This window comes from Podarcis liolepis, assembly GCF_965112155.1.
Source record: "Podarcis liolepis genome assembly, chromosome: 5".
Taxonomy (NCBI): Eukaryota; Metazoa; Chordata; class Lepidosauria; order Squamata; family Lacertidae; genus Podarcis; species Podarcis liolepis.
Genome location: NC_139556.1, coordinates 6,210,641 through 6,229,836, shown reverse-complemented (window position 1 = coordinate 6,229,836; position 19,196 = coordinate 6,210,641). Strand labels below are relative to the sequence as shown.

The following is a 19,196-nucleotide window of genomic DNA, read 5'->3' as shown; positions in this document are numbered from 1 at the left end:
AGTATTCTTGCAGCTGTTGTCGCATACATAAAAAAGGTTCTGTCTTTCTTTGGCACCAATTGGCCGACAATGCCCAGGAGAAAGGCCTCTGGTTTCTTAGGGAAAGTACATTTAAGTACCTTTTTCATTTCATTATATATCATCTCCCAGAAGGCCTTAATCCTTGGGCACGTCCACCAAAGGTGAAAGAATGTACCTTCAATTTCTTTACATTTCCAACATTTGATATCGGGCAAATGATAAATTTTTGCTAGCTTGACTGGGGTCATGTACCACCTGTAAATCATTTTCATAATATTCTCTCTTAAGGCATTACATGCCATGAACTTTATACCGGTGGACCAGTACAGCTCCTTGCGCAAGGGAGCCTAGGTATGCACCTGTGGTATGCAACTACATTCCAACACTCTGCTTCAGTTCCTCAGTCTTGGTTCTGGGAAGGTATCAGGCTGACCTTCTGTGTTTTGCTAGAGCAATGTGGTGCCTTGCTTTGGCTCCTGCCTTGTTGACTTTCTTTCCACTCCCTCTCTTGTAGACCACCCATTGACCTTGGCCCCTTGGCCTATTCAACAGAATTTGCAACAGCTAGCTGCTTCTGTCACAGTCCACAGACATTTTCCATCATCACAGTAGCCTAATCCTGCGATGGCACAGGCGCAAAGCCAATGCCGTCTGTGCACAGAGTTGCCCATGACATTTCAGTGAGTGGAGCGTAAATTGTGCGCTTGGGATCTCTGAACCACACATCCTAAAGTGGTTGATGTTTAGTAGCATCTGTCCTTGGCGTGTCTTTTTTGCGACATGGATAATTTTTTCCAAATTGTAAAGTGTGACATACGGGCGTGTTCTAAAAGATGGATAAAGGAAGGAAGGAACTGTGGTAAAAAGGAGGGGCTTTTTTGATTGTAAAAGAAATGAAACAAACTAGAATCATAGAACTGAAGAGTTGGGGGGAGGGGAGGCAAAGTGTCATCTAATCCAACCCCTCAATGCAGGAATCACAGATTAGGAGGGGGACAAAGAAACTCTCAGTGAGGAGAGGAAAGTCCAAAGGAGTGTGTGCTCTGATTTGAGATGGGAGATGGACTGAGGCTCAACAGGAAGTGAGGAGCTAAGTCTTCTGTTGAGGCTGACAAATTTCCTGTCTCTGGGCTTCAAGGCAGGCAGCACTTATCACCTGGACACCTCTGAGATTCACCAGAAAATAACGTTGCCCACCTAGATGCTTGTCTCCTCCTCTAAATAACCAGGTATCATAAGCAAGGCATACATTTTAACAGGGAGAAATGTAAAGTATTGCACTTGGGCAAAAAAAATGAGAGGCACAAATACAAGATGGGTGACACCTGGCTTGAGAGCAGTACATGTGAAAAGGATCTAGGAGTCTTGGTTGACCACAAACTTGACATGAGCCAACAGTGTGACGCGGCAGCTAAAAAAGCCAATGCAATTCTGGGCCTCATCAATAGGAGTATAGCATCTAGATCAAGGGAAGTAATAGTGCCACTGTATTCTGCTCTGGTCAGACCTCACCTGGAGTACTGTGTCCAGTTCTGGGCACCACAGTTCAAGAAGGACACTGACAAACTGGAACGTGTCCAGAGGAGGGCAACCAAAATGGTCAAAGGCCTGGAAATGATGCCTTATGAGGAACGGCTAAGGGAGCTGGGCATGTTTAGCCTGGAGAAGAGGAGGTTAAGGGGTGATATGATAGCCATGTTCAAATATATCAAAGGATGTCACATAGAGGAGGGAGAAAGGTTGTTTTCTGCTGCTCCAGAGAAGCGGACACGGAGCAATGGATGCAAATTACAAGAAAGAAGATTCCACCTAAACATTAGGAAGAACTTCCTGACAGTAAGAGCTGTTCGACAGTGGAATTTGCTGCCAAGGAGTGTGGTGGAGTCTCCTACTTTGGAGGTCTTTAAGCAGAGGCTTGACAACCATATGTCAGGAGTGCTCTGATGGTGTTTCCTGCTTGGCAGGGGGTTGGACTCGATGGCCCTTGTGGTCTCTTCCAACTCTAGGATTCTATGATTGGCAACACTCCCTCCTCAAGTTTTTCTGCAAAAAGCTGGAATGAAAGGGGTAAACACGGAAGGTCCTGAAATGTATATGCCAGACCTTTGCCCATGCAAATAGCTTTCAACCATCATGCGTGTTGTGCATTGGCATTCTGTTTGCTCCTTTGTAATAAATTCCGATAGGTTCACTGAGTGGCTGATATTCCGTGCAATTTCATGCAATGTTACAGATGGTGAGCTTTATTCCGGAACGGCGGCAGATTTCATGGGCAGAGATTTTGCCATTTTCCGTACGCTGGGGCACCATCACCCAATCAGGACAGAGCAGCACGACTCCCGGTGGCTTAATGGTAAGTCAGGAATATCGTTTATCCACTTTCCATAGTTTTAAACGATGGCTAATTAACTTTAATGTGCAACACTCATTCACAGTCGCTCAGCACCACATTGGTATTGCCACAAATGAATGAAACTAACTGGGCTTGATTTTATGTGTGCTTTGATTTTAATTCCATTGTTATTTGTAGAGAGTGGATTTTGCCTTAATATGGAGATGGGCAGCTTCTGTATTATTGAGAGCTGCTATATTCTGTGAACTGAGAGCCAAAAGTATGTTTTCTTCTGCAAACCAATTCCCCGCCCCGACATCCCCATGCACTAAGGTCTTCCCAGCTGTGAAGCACATGGGCTCAGGCATATGATCACATGCCAATATTTAGATGTACATGTTTCATACAGATATCAAAATGAGAGATAAAACATGCATTTGGAGAATGTCTCTGCTGCTTAAAACTGGGAGACATTTTTTTCTGTTCTTCATTAACAAAGCCATGAGTAACTTCTTTTCTTTTATCATATTGTGATTAAAATTTTTGAGTCTCCAGGAATCAGATAAAAATCTTTTTAGGGGTTAGTTCTGGTTCACAGGCCACCAGTTAACTATCCTGCCTTTAAACCGTGCTGGAAGGCCTTAGGCAGCTCTGCTTCTGCAAGACAAACACATTTCCCAGGGGGAAGTTTCACCACAGACACAGAAAAGGACGGCCAGTGAGAATTGCATTATTGAGCAAGCTGTTGGTATCAAGTCCCCATTCTCTGATTTTGAAAAGACCTTTCCTGTTTCAGTATAATCTGTTTCAACTCGAAAGCTCTCCTTGGATGATCTCAGAAATTATGTTGATTGTTTACATAGACACACCAAACAGAAAAAAAGTAGATCGTTTTTTTTCCTGAGCCAGTCCAATTGGATCTGCTAACATTTAAGGATGCATCCGTTTCCAGCCTTAGAATAGCTCATTTAGCAGGATTAGCTGAGAGCAGTGCAGTTACCTGTGGATTGAGGCTGAGCGTCGGCTGAGATGGTAGTTGAAACTTACCGTACTTTTCCGTGTATTAGACAAGGGTTTTTTACTCCAAAATAAAGTAAAAAATGGGAGGGTTGTTGTTATGTACTGAGTTGAATAGGATCCAAACTGCAGCAGTCTGATTGGTCCTAGAACAATAGGATTCAGAATGCAGCAGTCTGATTGGTCCAAGAACAATGCAGCAGTATGATTGTTTGGCAGGAACCACCCAATCATGCTCCAGTATAAGTGAATCCACAACCTGATTGGCTTACAGTAGAATTCCAGAATTAACCAATCATGTGCAGCCCATTGTGTAAATAATGTATATAAAGCAGATACTTTGAGGGGACTTTCATTCATTCCTCCTCACCACTATGAGCTGAATAAAGAGCATGAAATCACTTTGCGACTCTGAGTATATTTCAGTTGTCTTATACATGGGTAGTGCAGGGGGGAGGGGGACTGGCAATTGGTTGCATCTGTGAGCAGGATCTAGCAATTGGGTGGGGGAATGGTGTCTGCTGCAAGGGCTGCTTTGGATTGGCCGCTGCTTGGCCAATTGGGTGGGTTCATTTGTGGATGTGTATATGGTTGCTTTGGATTGGCTGTTGTTCTGGCAATTTGGATCGCGTCGCTTGCGATTGTTAGCATTGGCCAGTTGGGTGAGTGATATTCGGTTCAGCATCCCCCCACAAAAAAATCACTCAACAACTGTGGGTACCCCCCCCAAAGAAAAACCTCAACAACTCTGGTTAATTCTCCCCCAAAAAAGCTCAACAACTCTGTGCCATCTCCCCCCATTTTTTTTTAAATTTGAGCCCCCCAAAATAGGGGGCATCTTATACATGGGGGCGTCTTATAGTATACTGGGCGTCCCAGTATGTTTCCGAGCACAATTCAAAGTGTTGGTGCTGACCTTTAAAGCCCTAAACGGCCTCGGTCCAGTATACCTGAAGGAGCGTCTCCACCCCCATCGTTCTGCCCAGACACTGAGGTCCAGCACCGAGGGCCTTGTGGCAGTTCCCTCACTGCGAGAGGCCAAGTTACAGGGAACCAGGCAGAGGGCCTTCTCGGTAGTGGCGCCCGCCCTGTGGAACGCCCTCCCATCAGATGTCAAAGCGATAAACAACTACCTGACATTCAGAAGACATCTGAAGGCAGCCCTGTTCAGGGAAGTTTTTAATATGTGACATTTTAGTGTATTTTTCATCTTTGTTGGAAGCTGCCCAGAGTGGCTGGGGAAACCCAGCCAGATGGGCGGGGTACAAATAATAAATTATTATTATTATTATTATTATTATTATTATTATTACAGATGGAAAAGTATGTTATGTGATCTGCCTAATGCAGCCTCCTCTGGTGGGCCAAGTGCAGCAGACAATGAGTTGAACCTAATGGAATAAATTGGGGAGGGGCATAGAGCTAGCCAGAGAGGGCTGTTGTATTAGATGAGTCCCAGATAGAGACTGGAGGGCAGCATTTTTTGGGAGGGGGGGCTGGCCTGATATTATCCACCACCACTATGTTCCAGTGGCCTTACAGTATCCTGGTGACTCTAGTGTGGCCTTGAATGCCTGGCCTTTGAGAGCCTCTTCCATGGCTGTGGCTCACCTCTTGGGGCAGACCTGCCATAAGAGCCTCTTTATCACTATTGGGAGGGGGAGGTGACGAGGCAAAAGGCAGCAGTGGAATTGGGACTGTGCAGACACACCAGTGGAGCCCACAAAGTTCAGATTTTGTCACCGCCTTGTCCCTTGCCTTCCACAGTGATGCCCTTGCTCAGTGGTGGAAGAACCCTCTCTGGCACCCGGGGCAGCGCAGCCTTATGGACTGCGCTTGTGTGGCATCCCATGCATGTGCACTCTGTATAGAATGCCGCACAAGCGCAGTCCATACAGGCTGCCACTCGCACGGGACGGCCATATGGGCTGCTGCTTGCACGGCGACTGTATAGACTGCTGCATGAGTGTGTGGTACGGAAGCTGTACTACCCGGGACAGGTTGGGGTTGTGCAGAGTTGTTAAGGCAGCAGAGAGCATTGTTGGCTGCCCACTCTCCACCTTAGAGCAGATTTATGCCACAAGGTGCCATAGGAAGGCACTGGACATAGTAAAAGATCCATCGCATCCTGGTCACTGTCTCTTCGAGCTCTTGCCGTCGGGACGGAGATACAGGACGATGAAGACAAGAACGAGCCGTCTTAAGAACAGCTTCTTCTCCAGAGCGATCTCGGCCCTGAATGGGAAGCCCGAACTTTGAAAGTCATCTAATCTCCCTTGCTGTATTATACTGTATTGTTTAAGTGGTGTTTTTATGGAGCAGTCAAGTAATTTCGTTGTCCCCGAAGGGGGCAATGACAATAAAATTATTATTATTATTATTATTATTATTATTATTATTATTATTATTATTCTGTATGGACTGTACACGTGTGGCGACCATACGGGCTGCCGCTCACACACGATGGCCTTATGGTCGCCTTGCAAGAGGCAGCCCGTACGGGTGCCTGTACGGACGCCACACGAGCAACACCCATACGGACTGCAGGCGCCCTCGGTCGCTCTACAGCTGGGGGAGGCAGGGGCCATCTTGTCACCCCTCCCAGAGTGGCACCTGGGGCAGCCCGCCCCCTCCGCCCCCCCTTCCTACATGGCTGTTCCTTCAGCTCCATCCCACTGTGCAAACTGTGCCTGCTCTTCCTCCTGCTCCTCCTTGCACCGATCCGGACCATGCTGTCAGAGAGGAAAGGCCTTTTTATTTTCAATAGCCATACGCAGCCCCACACAAAGCCCCTGTCAGAGCTGCCCAAGGTCCCAGCTCACAAAGGACCAACGCCAGTCCGTTGTTATATACAAAAGTCTTTATTGAAGTTCAGTTTGTCTTTCACATTAGCAGCGTGCAGCTCTACGTCTGAAACTCTAGACCGCCGAAGCTCCGTCTGAGTCTCCTCCCCCCAGACACCAGTTTAAGACTCTAGCCTTGCTCCACCTCTTCCTCTGCTCTTTCCTCCTCTGGGTCCGCCTGTCAGCTGGGGTCTCGCCCTTCCTAGACTCTTCTGACGCTGAGTCCCCTGAGTCATCCCCCTGCCTCCGGCGGGCTTTAGGACCTGGTTCCCGATCCGGGCTTTCTGCTGTCCCGCGCGCCTGTACATTTGAACTTGGCGCGCGCGCCCAGCCGGCAACCTTCCTCCTGACCGTTACACTGCTCCTGTCACTGCTTCCCCCTTCGGGGAGGCTAGCTGGACTTGACCTCCCCTCCGTTCCCCCACTCTCCGATAGAGGCGTGGTCAGTCTCGACTCATCTTCTCTCCCTGCTGGAGGAGACGCTGGCCCTGACACTTGGGTCTCTTCCCCCCCACTGCACTCTGGTGGGGAAGCTGGCCCTGATCTCCAGCTGCTGCTTTGGGAGTCCCCGCTGGCCCCCCTTGCCCTGACCATCGGCGCCTCCTTCTGGGAATCTTCTGATTCGCTGGAGAAGCTCATGGAATCTCTCAGGTCACTGCTATACCCCCCTACGCTGCCCTCCGATTCTTCCCCTTCGCTCTCCATTTCCTCTCTCCCCTGTGCCTCTGTCCCTGAGGCCCTGACAGCCCCAGACTGGAGTCTTCTTGGGTTCCCACTTCCATCTTTTCTCAATTCACACTTTTCCAGCTGCAGAAGTCGGAATCACAAAAGCTCTGCCTTTGAGAACCAATTGCTGCCCACTGTCACAAGGAAATTCCACAATGGCTTTGGACTTGTACTGTAAACTAAGGCAGAAGCAGCAATGAGGGAAGGGGGGGCAGGAATGCCTTTTAATTCAACGGGCACCCTGTGCCAGACGTAATGACTCACTGATTGGGAGCCCTGTAGGCGCTAACGCAATATAAATAACAACTATGAACCTCTGCCAAACATATGCCGCTGCTCGATGTTAGCATCTTGAGAACGGTGTGTGTGCCATTTGTGAGAAATACATTGGAAACGGTTATTCCTTGGTTTTACTTTCACTCTAATTTTAGTCAAGATAGCTGGACTTCAGAGTATGTTAACAGGTGAAAAGGGAGATTTTTATTATTATTATTCTTTTGGCTTTCTGTGAACCTATAACCAAAGAATCTTCTGGAATACTATCTTTACTCTCCCCAGCTGATTGATCCCAAGGATAACCTGCCCTAGCTCAGTCATGCAAGTAAAAGCTGCTTTTGTGCTGTAGATCCACACACTGACAGCTGAGTCAGGAGGATTTATGCAGCGAGAGAGCACAGTCATTGTCCACTGTCCCCATGGCTCAGTGCCGAAACTGTGGCACTCCCCTGTCTCCTTTTGAATTGCGCTCACCAGTCTCTCAGCGCTGAATGTGAGAACTGATTTTTCCCAAGTTAGCACTAAGGATGCATCTGAGAGGATCAGGAAATGGAAACGGCCTGAGGACAGAGAGGGGGTAGGATTACCTACCCAGAGCTTCTTGCAACCCCTCTAGATATCAAAGCCTTTAGAAGCCGGAAGCTTTTATGGAATTCAAATGTGTGTATCTCCTCTGACTTACCAAAGGGAGGCTATTGGGTTATACTCCTTGCACGTGGTGCCTTTAGAGTAATAGTTTTCAAACTCAGGGGACCCTTTCCAGGTCGATTTGTCTGCCCTGGAAACCCAGTTCATTGTACAGCACTTTCTAGGGCAAGTTCTGTGTTCATGGGGGAAATCAGCTGTCTGTTAGGCCTCTCTTTCTGGAGGCTGAAGGGGCTGTGGGGGCTGAGGACATCCTCCCACCCCCATTAAAGTCCTTTCCAGCTACTTTAGGGAACTGAGAGACCTCTCTTCCCCCCTCCCATCCACATGCACACTAGGGAGGGAAGAATCTCTCAAGTTTGGTTCCTCTGTTTTATCCAGTGGTAAATAATAATAATAATAATAATAATAATAATAATAATAATAATAATAATAAAATGTCCTATATCTGCCTATGCAGATATGCATTTTCATGTACACTTCTACTCTTGCTAATTTTAACACAGTTTTTGCAAGCAATTTTCCTATAATAAAACGCATTTTGCACATTATTTTTTACTAATGTACACTTTTTTGTATGTGCTTTTCATTAATGTGCACATTTTTGAATGCATTCTTTGGCTGAAGAACTGCATCCCCATTTGGATTAGTTTTGAAGGAGAACTGTGTCTCATTTCATATATTCCTTCAGGGAAGACATATCTGGTATGTTTGCATCAAATTGCAGATTGAACAAATTCCTCCCTCATCCTTAACACACACACACACACACACACATTTTTATTTATTTTTTGCAGTTTTTCCTTTTTTTGACAAAAAGGTTCTTAATCTTTAGACCGGCAGCTTTCACTGTAAAAATCTTAAGCTCAGCAAATTTCAATATTAGGGGCAGACAGATAGATGTTTTTGTCCAACTCCCTCCACCTCTCTCTGCAAGGAAATAAATGGTTGTATTCCCTTTATGCAGAGCTGAGCTTTTTAAAAGAGAGAGAGAGAAATGTTATGGGATTTTTTTCATCATGTCCTTGCTTTTTATTCAGTTTTGTAAAGCTTCTTGATGTTTATACGATACTCTCTGTGGCTTTAAAAAAAAAAAACTAAGTGGGAAAATAACCATGCTAAGTTCTCCAGAGACATTGTCCTTAAGCTGCTGAGTACTATAGAAGTTGAGTGAGTATTCAGTGAGTGAGAGAGAGAGGGAATGCCCTCATAATTTCACAGCCTTTGGGATGGGAAACATGGCCTTGATCCTCAGTCGTACAGCACTTTCTAGCAATATTTTTCAGTGACTTCCTTTGATGGATGTCTATGGAATGCTTCCATTTCTGGATCCGTTGATCCCTGAGGACATTATGAGAGCCCTCTGCTACCTTGACTAAGTCATCTGAAGTTACAGCCACTGGGCTCCTGCATGTTTAATAACTGTGTCAGTTTCTGGGCTAGCTCTGCTAGGCAGTCCAAAAAGAGCCAAAGTTGCCAATGGGAAACGGTTCCCCCAGTATCTTTGAGTCAGACGCTTGTGCTCAGTTCCTGAACCCAGGGAAGTAGTCTGAAGACATAAACAGAGAAGTGAATCTTAACCATGTTGACTTCAGTTGGAGAAGAAGCATCATGGACGACGACGTCACTGGATCTTGAATCTCTGATTTGACTCCCTCCCCCTCCCCTCCTTCTTCTGTGACAATTAGTTTAATTAGCATTGACCTCGTCAATATGAATTTCCTCTTTTCTGGCCACCATGGTCAGAGTCTGGTGGGCATTAAGAGATTTACTGTTGACTGCATAATTGGAGTTCATGTGTGTGGTTGAAATGAGTGAGGAGCATTGCACAGAAAACAATGCATGTCACCGCAGCACGATCGCCTCTGCTGACATCGCTCTCAATAGCTCCCCCTCTGTGAAAACAGGGGCTGTTTGCAAATTAATTAGTTTCTGGCAAGAGCCTGATTGTTGACCCAGAGTTTGTAGAGTGGAAGAACAATCAGATTGGTGTGTTCCATACAAAGGCCCGGGGCGACACTGGAGTGTGGTTTGCCAAACAGGGTAGGACATGAATGGAGTGAAACAAATTCTTCTTTGGAGACACCATGGCAAAGGTTAAGTGTGATGTGGCTGGAGCGCATGAGCCATAAAGGTGGGGTGGAGTGGGGGAGAGATGGATTAGATATGTTCATCTGCATGAAGCTGGTTAATGCTAATTGACTCTTGGAGCAGCAGAGACATGGATGAGTGTGAGGCTCTGCAATGGGGTATGTCTTCTAATCGAGCAGTAAAAATTGTCCCAAAGGGAAATACGAGAGAGGCAGAAAGGAAATGCACACATTCAATCCAAATTTAAGGATTTTGAAATTAGTTTAATTGCCTAATCCCTTTCCTGCTCACTCAGAAGTATGTCTGTCTGATAGCAGAACTTTCAAGTGCGCATAAAATTGCAACCACAGTCTGTCTGAAGCCTATGGGCACAATCAGGTAATTTTAATTAAAAACAGCGTAGTCCCCGATTGCTCAAATTTGTATCTGTGTTTTAATACAAATACTAAAATAATTTGACAGGTAATTAATTCTGTAGTAGCAGCCAAGAAGCTTGCTCCTGTGATGGGGTGGTTTTACCTTTTAAAATCTGTAGGTATACTTCAATATTAGGCCGAGCATTTATTTTACTGGAATTGGTATGGGGTTGTGTAAAGTTATTTAAGTGGCATCTCATTAGTCAACCTTTAAAATGATATTTGCGTGTATATGTTCAGTCTGAAAATTATGGGTGGACAGAAAGAGAGAAAAAGTATTGAGAAAATGGGGGGGGGGGAGAAGACAAGTTCTGTTTAATTACCAGAAACACCAGAGCTTGCCTTCTTTTTGAAAATTACCGGCACCTGCCATGGCCATACTTTTCAGAAACACTCAAAATACCCAAATATAACTGCAAAGGTTACACAGTGAAGTCCTACTGTGTTTTTTCATCCTTCCCATTCATTACACAGGTCAGCTTCCTGTTGAATTTTGCCCAGTGTGATGTAAAGCTGCTATTTGTGAGTAGCAACGAGCTGACGAAGCTTATTTGTCAATAAATTCAGTTCCTCCAAAAACATTAGGATGATTCATGTGGCAAAAAGGAGGTCACCACCTGGCAACAATAGACAGGAAACAGGAGATAACATTCCCAGGGTGCAAACTTTGCATTCTTATTCAGAATAAAACTTTCATGTGGTTTGCACCTATGGGGTTTTATGATTCATACTTGCACATTATTAAAAATACCACACCAGAATAAATATATTTTAAACATACTTCCATAGCTGATGGTGGGTGATTTCTTCAAGTAAACTCTTCAAGATATTCATCATATTCTCTGTTTACAAAAGTTATGGAAATTGATCCTCCCCACATGAATATTTTGTTTGTCTTATTGAAACTGTTTTCGCTTCCTCACACCTTTTACCCAAAGATGAGCCTCCAAACCCATTTTGGATTCTACCTTACAAGAAATGCCGATATAAAGTAACCTGCGATTGGGATTTAAATCTTCAACCATTTTAATTAAACTGTTTCAATAGGATTTCATTGTAAGTGATTTCATTGCAAGTATCCTTTACTGGACCAGAGGGGCTATTTTTTAATTTTGTGCACCTTCACCCCACTTCACCTCCAATATTCTCCATGACTCGCATAAAAAAAGAGTGAATATATTTTTGAATTCGGTTCTTCACCCGTTACCAAGAAATCTAGACAAATTAAATTGTGTGTGTATGTGTGTGTTTCTGTACTTATGTCTATGTGTATAGACATAGACCACTGGCTTATCCTATCCTCCATCAATCACTCACCTATAAGAAAGGGCGCTCCGTCGTGGAATAGTTCTTCTCAGGACAGAGTGTGCTCAGCTTAAAAATATTTCCTACCCTGTGGCAATCTATTATTCCTCTAAATCTTGCCACTTATTTCATTAAGGGAGCTTTGTAAACAGATATTAAGTTGATCCACATGTACATTGCAAAGTGCTGAATAACAAACTGAAAAGAACGCTATAGGGCAGAGATGGGCAAGTTCGCCTGCTGGCCAGATTGCAACTGACTCCAGCCCAACCTCAGGCCAAGTTTGACAGGTGGGCAGGGTCACCCACATGTCAGTCACCTGACACCACAGTGGTGTCAGGTGAAATTTTTTTGCCTGCAGTTTGAAACCAAACCATGTGGGCAAACACACAGTCTGCAGAGCGCCTGCCAAGGTGCTCCACAAGATTCAACAGTCAGTGGGTAGTCAGGTTTGCAGATGACACCAAACTGGGAGGGGTGGCTAACACCCCAGAGGACAGGATCACACTTCAAAACGACCTTGACAGATTAGAGAACTGGGCCAAAACAAACAAGATGAATTTTAACAGGGAGAAATGTAAAGTATTGCACTTGGGCAAAAAAAAGAGAGAGGCACAAATACAAGATGGGTGACACCTGGCTTGAGAGCAGTACATGTGAAAAGGATCTAGGAGTCTTGGTTGACCACAAACTTGACATGAGCCAACAGTGTGACGCGGCAGCTAAAAAAGCCAATGCAATTCTGGGCTGCATCAATAGGAGTATAGCATGTAGATCAATGGAAGTAATAGTGCCACTGTATTCTGCTCTGGTCAGACCTCACCTGGAGTACTGTGTCCAGTTCTGGGCACCACAATTCAAGAAGGACACTGACAAACTTTAACGTGTCCAGAGGAGGGCAACCAAAATGGTCAAAGGCCTGGAAACGATGCCTTATGAGGAACGGCTAAGGGAGCTGGGCATGTTTAGCCTGGAGAAGAGGAGGTTAAGGGGTGATATGATAGCCATGTTCAAATATATAAAAGGATGTCACATAGAGGAGGGAGAAAGGTTGTTTTCTGCTGCTCCAGAGAAGCGGACACGGAGCAATGGATCCAAACTACAAGAAAGAAGATTCCACCTGAACATTAGGAAGAACTTCCTGACAGTAAGAGCTGTTCAACAGTGGAATTTGCTGCCCAGGAGTGTGGTGGAGTCTCCTGCTTTGGAGGTCTTTAAGCAGAGGCTTGACAACCATATGTCAGGAGTGCTCTGATGGTGTTTCCTGCTTGGCAGGGGGTTGGACTCGATGGCCCTTGTGGTCTATTCCAACTCTATGATTCTATGATTCTATTCTATGATTCTAGGTCTTACAGAACGCTTTGCAAGGGGCTTCAGAAGACCAGACAAGGAGCTGATCATCAGGTCTGATTGCTCAGGACTTGGCAGGTGCCATCCATCAGCAAAACCCTTTGGGTTGAGCCAGGTAGAAGACAGCAGGCCCAATCAGTTGGATGAGAAATATGCATATGAAAGCCATGCATAACAATGCATATAGGAACCACGACAGTGCTTTGGGGGTGAGCATTTCCATATGTAAATGCACAGCACAAGGAGCACACTCTCAAGTAGAAGTCAATGGGATTTGCTTCTGAATAAACATGAACTGAATGCTGTTCTCAATTACAGATGTCTACCTTTTGCATTAAAGGAAGACAACAAATTTGCAGTTACAGGATTGCAGCGGAAATATGACTGCAAATTTCCTTGTGTCCTTTGAGAGCTGTGCTGCCTTTTCGGCTTAGCATACAACGTGATTTAAATTACAGCTTGTGCTGAGACGTGTCATGGGATTGCTCTCCATGTTTCAAACTGTTTATAGTTCAGTGAGCTCAACCTTCACCATTCTGAAAATCAAATAATGTCATGGATGATATCAAACTGATAGCTGGTATGAGATTGCTTTAAAACTCGCTTGCATTTAAGGCATAAGAATCTGTGGGTGTGTAAATCTTCCATCGACGAATGCTTTGGAGAACTGAATTTGGCCAATGCATGAGGGTTTTGACATCACAGCACATTGATGGAAACTAAATGAAAACATACCCTTGTGGGCCTGAATCTGTATCCATTCAGATAGTTGTGCTATACTGAGGTTTGAATACATTTTTGGAATGTCAGTTTATACTCCGAATCAGAAAATAGCTTTTATGTTGATTACCTCAGAAACAGACCTAGCTTACACACACAACCAGGGAGTTTTTTGCAGCTGGAAGTCACTGGAACTCAGGTGGGCACCATTGCCATTCTAAGACAACAGGGGAGGCGTTTGTGGTGAGTCCCGGCACCTCTTTTTCTAGGAAAATAGCAATGCATACAACAAAATGAGGTGGTAATGTGGGAATCACCCCTTCGCACTGCATGTGCTGGAAACAATTTTTCATGGTTTCCTATGTAAAACAAAAATAAGCATAGACTGCCTAAAATGCAGAATTTGCAAAGGGATGTGCTAGAGCTGTGGTTAATTTTCTCTTTGCAGTAACTTTTTATACCCTTTAAAAGCTAGCATTTACAGTCCGTTCCACAACTTCTTGTGTACCAACCTGACTGGAATGATAGCATTCTGAGCTCTACCACTTCAGATTGGGAGAGTGTGGGTGGTGTTGGTGTTGGTGTTGGTTGTTGTTGTTGTTGTTGTTCTTCTTCTTCTTCTTCTTCTACTACTACTACTACTACTACTACTACAATTTTGGAGTGCTTCTCAGTGTTACAAAAACCTTACATGCATTATAATTATTGAATTGCAAGTAAAAATACACATCATATGAGGTTCAGATTGTGTAAAAGCTTTCTCTCTGAGGTACAATGGTACCTCAGGTTACATACGCTTCAGGTTACAGACTCTGCTCACCCAGAAACAGTGCTTCAGGTTAAGAACTTTGCTTCAGGATAAGAACAGAAATCGTGCTCTGGCAGCGCGGTAGCAACAGGAGGCTCCATTAGCTAAAGCGGTGCTTCAGGTTAAGAACAGTTTCAGGTTAAGAACGGACCTCCGGAAAGAATTAAGTACTTAACCTGAGGTACTACTGTATGTGCTCATTTACAAATGGCCTGGATCTTTTTACCCAGGAGCATTAAAATGTGGACTCCCACCTGCACCTCTCCCCCCTCCCATTTTATCACTCGAGACGATTCTCTGGCTCTGCTTCATCTCTCTGGCAGGCCTTAGCAAGAGAGAGATGATCAGGCTCCCCAAAATGGTTCAGCAAACACATCCATGAATGTTCACCCCACCTTTGGTTTTATTTGTGTGGCGGAGGAGAGAGATAAAAGTGATCTTCCTGAGTCATAAAAAGCCAAATAAAACTTATCGCACAGTTAAAATGTTATGGTGAAGTCAGAGATGCGCCATAGTTTATTGGCTTGTTGGTGGACCACCTGATAACTACTCCATAAAGAAGAACAATTACTATATCATGTAATACAGTACTGTACAGTTTCATGGCATTACAGAAAAACTGGCAGCAAAATTACGGTGTGCATTGGGCTTTTTAAATGAAACAGCTGCATTTTCATTGGAATAGTCCTATCAGAGCTTTTATCCCTTGATGTGTGTGTGTGATGGAGCATCAATTTCAAGAGTTTATTGAAAGTGTTCTACTACCAAATTTGTCCTGCTGCTTAAGCACTCCATTCCAGGCAGATCACCATAACAGAGTTCCAGATGAAACTCCCCAAAGCATTTTGCTTTTGCTTCATTTTCCATTTTACTCTCAAGATCTCCTACAATGCTTTTGCAAAGTTTTGTGCAGATAAAGTCGTTCAGATTCAGAAGGAGGTAGACTCCACCGTGGGAGCAGGGCCAGGGTGGGAGAGTGCTAGAGTTCTGTCTAGTCCTGTTACATGGGATCAATTCCAATCTGTTACCTCTGAGGATGTGGACAGGCTGCTTGGACAAGTGAAACCGACCACCTGTCTCCTTGATCCTTGCCCATCCTGGCTGATAAAAGCGAGCTGGGAAGGGCAGGGCGATGGGCTCCGCGGGGTGGTGAATGCTTACCTCTGTGAGGGAGCCTTCCCAGACCCGCTGAAAGAGGTGGTCATTAAACCGCTTCTTAAAAAAACATCTTTAGACCCAGCCAATTTGGCCAACTATCGCCCAGTCTCAAATTTACCATTCTTGGGCAAGGTGATTGAGCGGGTGGTTGCCAAACAACTCCAAGCACGCCTGGAGGATGCGGACCATTTGGATCCCTTCCAATCGGGATTCAGGCCCCACCATGGTACTGAAACTGCCTTGGTCGTGTTGGTTGATGATCTCCAGCGGGCTAGGGACAAAGGTGAGGGCTGTTTCCTAGTTCTGCTGGATCTCTCAGCAGCCTTTGACACCATCGACCATAACATCCTTCTGGACCGTCTAGAGGGGCTGGGAGCAGGGGGCACTGTTATACGGTGGTTCCGCTCCTTTCTCCTGGGCCGTGTCCAGAAAGTGGTGGTGGGGGATGAGTGTTCAGACCCCTGGGCTCTCACTTGTGGGGTGCCTCAGGGTTCTGTCCTCTCCCCCATGCTTTTCAACATCTACATGCATCTGCTGGGAGAGATCATCAGGGGGTTTGGTTCATCAGTATGCGGATGATACCCAGCTCTACCTCTCCTTTAAATCAGAACCAGTGAAGGAGGTGAAGGTCCTGTGTGAGTGCCTGGAGGCTGTTGGAGGATGGATGGCGGCTAACAGATTGAGGTTGAACCCTGACAAGACAGAAGTACTGTATTGGGGGGACAGGGGGTGGGCAGATGTGGGGGATTCCCTGGTCCTGAATGGGGTAACTGTGCCCCTGGAGGACCAAGTGTGCAGCCTGGGAGTCATTTTGGACTCACAGCTGTCCATGGAGGCATGGGTTAATTCTGTGTCCAGGGCAGCTGTCTACCAGCTCCATCTGGTACGCAGGCTAAGACCCTACCTGCCCGCGGACTGTCTTGCCAGAGTGGTGCATGCTCTGGTTATCTCCCGCTTGGACTACTGCAACGCACTCTACGTGGGGCTACCTTTGAAGGTGACCCGGAAACTGCAATTAATCCAGAATGCGGCAGCTAGACTGGTGACTGGGAGTGGCCACCGGGACCACATAACACCGGTTCTGAGAGATCTGCATTGGCTCCCAGTACATTTCCGAGCACAATTCAAAGTGTTGGTGCTGACCTTTAAAGCCCTAAATGGCCTCGGTCCTGTATACCTGAAGGAGCATCTCCACCCCCATCGTTCAGCCCGGACACTGAGATCCAGCGCCGAGGGCCTTCTGGCGGTTCCCTCATTGCGAGAAGTGAGGTTACAGGGAACCAGGCAGAGGGCCTTCTCGGTAGTGGCGCCTGCCCTGTGGAATGCCCTCCCAGCAGATGTCAAAGCAATAAACAACTATTTTACTTTTAAAAGACAACTGAAGGCAGCCCTCTTTAGGGAAGTTTTTAATGTCCGATGCTGTACTGTTTTTAATATTCAGTTGGAAGCTGCCCAGAGTGGCTGGGGAAACCCAGCCAGATGGGCGGGGTATAAATAATAAATAATTATTATATTATTATTATTATTACTCAAAGTATGTGGTGGACTCTCCTTCCTTGGAGGTTTATAAACAGCGGTTGGATGTATGATCTAGCTGAGATTTCTGCATTGCAGGGGGCAGGCATTTGTGAAACTATGGTTCAAGGTTACTTTATCAGAGAGAATCTCCAATGGTTTTCCGCTGTGGGAATTCCTACTTCTCCCATTTTTAGGGCTTTGTTTTGTTTTTAATCCTCTTCTTACACAATGCAGCCGCTGAATGGAAGACCAGCATAGGAAAGAAAGGAGCTTCTTCACATTTTACCCAGGCTCTTCTAGCAGAAAACACCTTGACTATTCCCCCCCCCCCCCCCTTGGTCAAATGCTTGGTTTTCTGTGGCAGAACAGTCTTGGAAGAGAGCCTTAAGAGGCCCCTGCTCCCATCTTTGGCCTCATCCATACTGGACAATGAGGACAATAAGCTTCCTGTACCTTCTTTAATTATCCATACAATGTTCTCATCTACATCACTGCCTTCCCACACTTCCCCTTCCTTAATTTAGCTTTTTCTCATACTTGGGATACTCCAAAAAGGAGAGGGCATGAGAAAATCCAGGTCGAAGGAGGGAAAAGCTTGAGTAAGCAGTGATCTAGAGAACCTCATATGGACAATGAAAGGGCATACAACAACAACAACAGCAATCTTTATTACAGTCCAGAGACCCAACAAATTGTTACAAAGCAATACACAATTCATACAGCCTACCTCCAGGTTAAGCAAGCATTTTGTTCAGAATATAGGGATCATAGGTTCTTGTAACCACTGATAAAAACTTTGCCACTGCTAATGTTCTAGTATTTGTCCGGTCTTCCAATAGGAACCAGACATAGTGAGCCTCTGATTTTCCCGGGAAAGGTACCAGCAAGGGTAGTATCAGTTCAGCCCTGGCTTGCTCATATATTGCACAGTGCAACAAAATATGTTTTATGGAATCGATGTCTTGAGCACATGAGCAAAGTCTGCCCTGGTAGGGAAAGGGCATAGAAAGAAGCTTACCATCCACATTAAACAAAAGCATGGACAAGCCCTTTGTCTTCAAGCTGCAGCCTCAACAACTGGACTCTAAGGGTAATTACAGAACGTGGTTTCAGTTTTGAGTTTCTGCCTTCACCCAGGCTACACTTTTTTGAAGGCTGAGGTGGTTACCCAGAGTCTTAAGTCAGTGACTTTCCCAGTATCAGCTAGCCGGTCTTTTGAAATGGACCGGCCAGGGGTTGGGCTTGGCACCTTCTGTCTGCAACATATATGCGTCACCACAGATCCATCGTCCCCTTCTACAATAGAAATATGAAGGCAGCATTTCCTTGACTGGTTGGAAGACTGAAAATTGACCAGGAGGATTCCATGCAGGAAATCAAAGTCCAGGGAATCAAAAGATGAAAGGAGGGATTGACTTTATGGCAAACATAGCAGGAAATAATAAAAAGTTTTAAAGATAACTGTAAAAAGGAGGATTGGGGAGCAGACAGATACAGTGTCTTGCAAAGCTGGCAAATAAAAGGATCCTAAAGTGAGTTTAAAAGGTTAAAATAAGTTCTACAAACATGGGAGGGAGGGAGAGCAGCGGCAGCAGCGTATCCTAGCCCTGTAGCCTGGAGAAAATGATCCGTATGAATTCTGCATTAGAGCCCAACAAGTTAGCCAACAATAGTGCTGTCAGAATTATGTACATGATGATTTATTTCCTTGCTTGCACAGCTTGTCTTGATTTTGTAAAGAAAATGTATTTTCAATTACTTTAGCAGCAAGATAGATGAGGTGGAAGGATACAACGTGACTACTAATCTTGGGGGATATTTTCATTTATATAATGTAGCCCCTGATCTGTATTCTGCAGGCGGATGCATTTTCAGGCACACAAAGAATTGTATACCACAATGGTGCTTCCTATCAGTCTTCTAGATTGTCTGATATTTTGCTTCAGCTGACAACATGGGGCTCACTTTTA

At 45.2% G+C, this 19,196-nt stretch overlaps 1 protein-coding gene across 1 annotated transcript in view; it reads left to right on the top strand.

The window, feature by feature from the left end:
* The window catches only part of SEMA3A (semaphorin 3A), a 201,053-nt gene that overhangs the window by 129,566 nt on the left and 52,291 nt on the right, over positions 1-19,196 (top strand). The window contains exon 6 of the mRNA XM_083503348.1: positions 2,255-2,374. Within this exon, the coding sequence (XP_083359474.1) occupies positions 2,255-2,374 (120 nt within the window). The remainder of the gene's footprint in view (positions 1-2,254; positions 2,375-19,196) is intronic.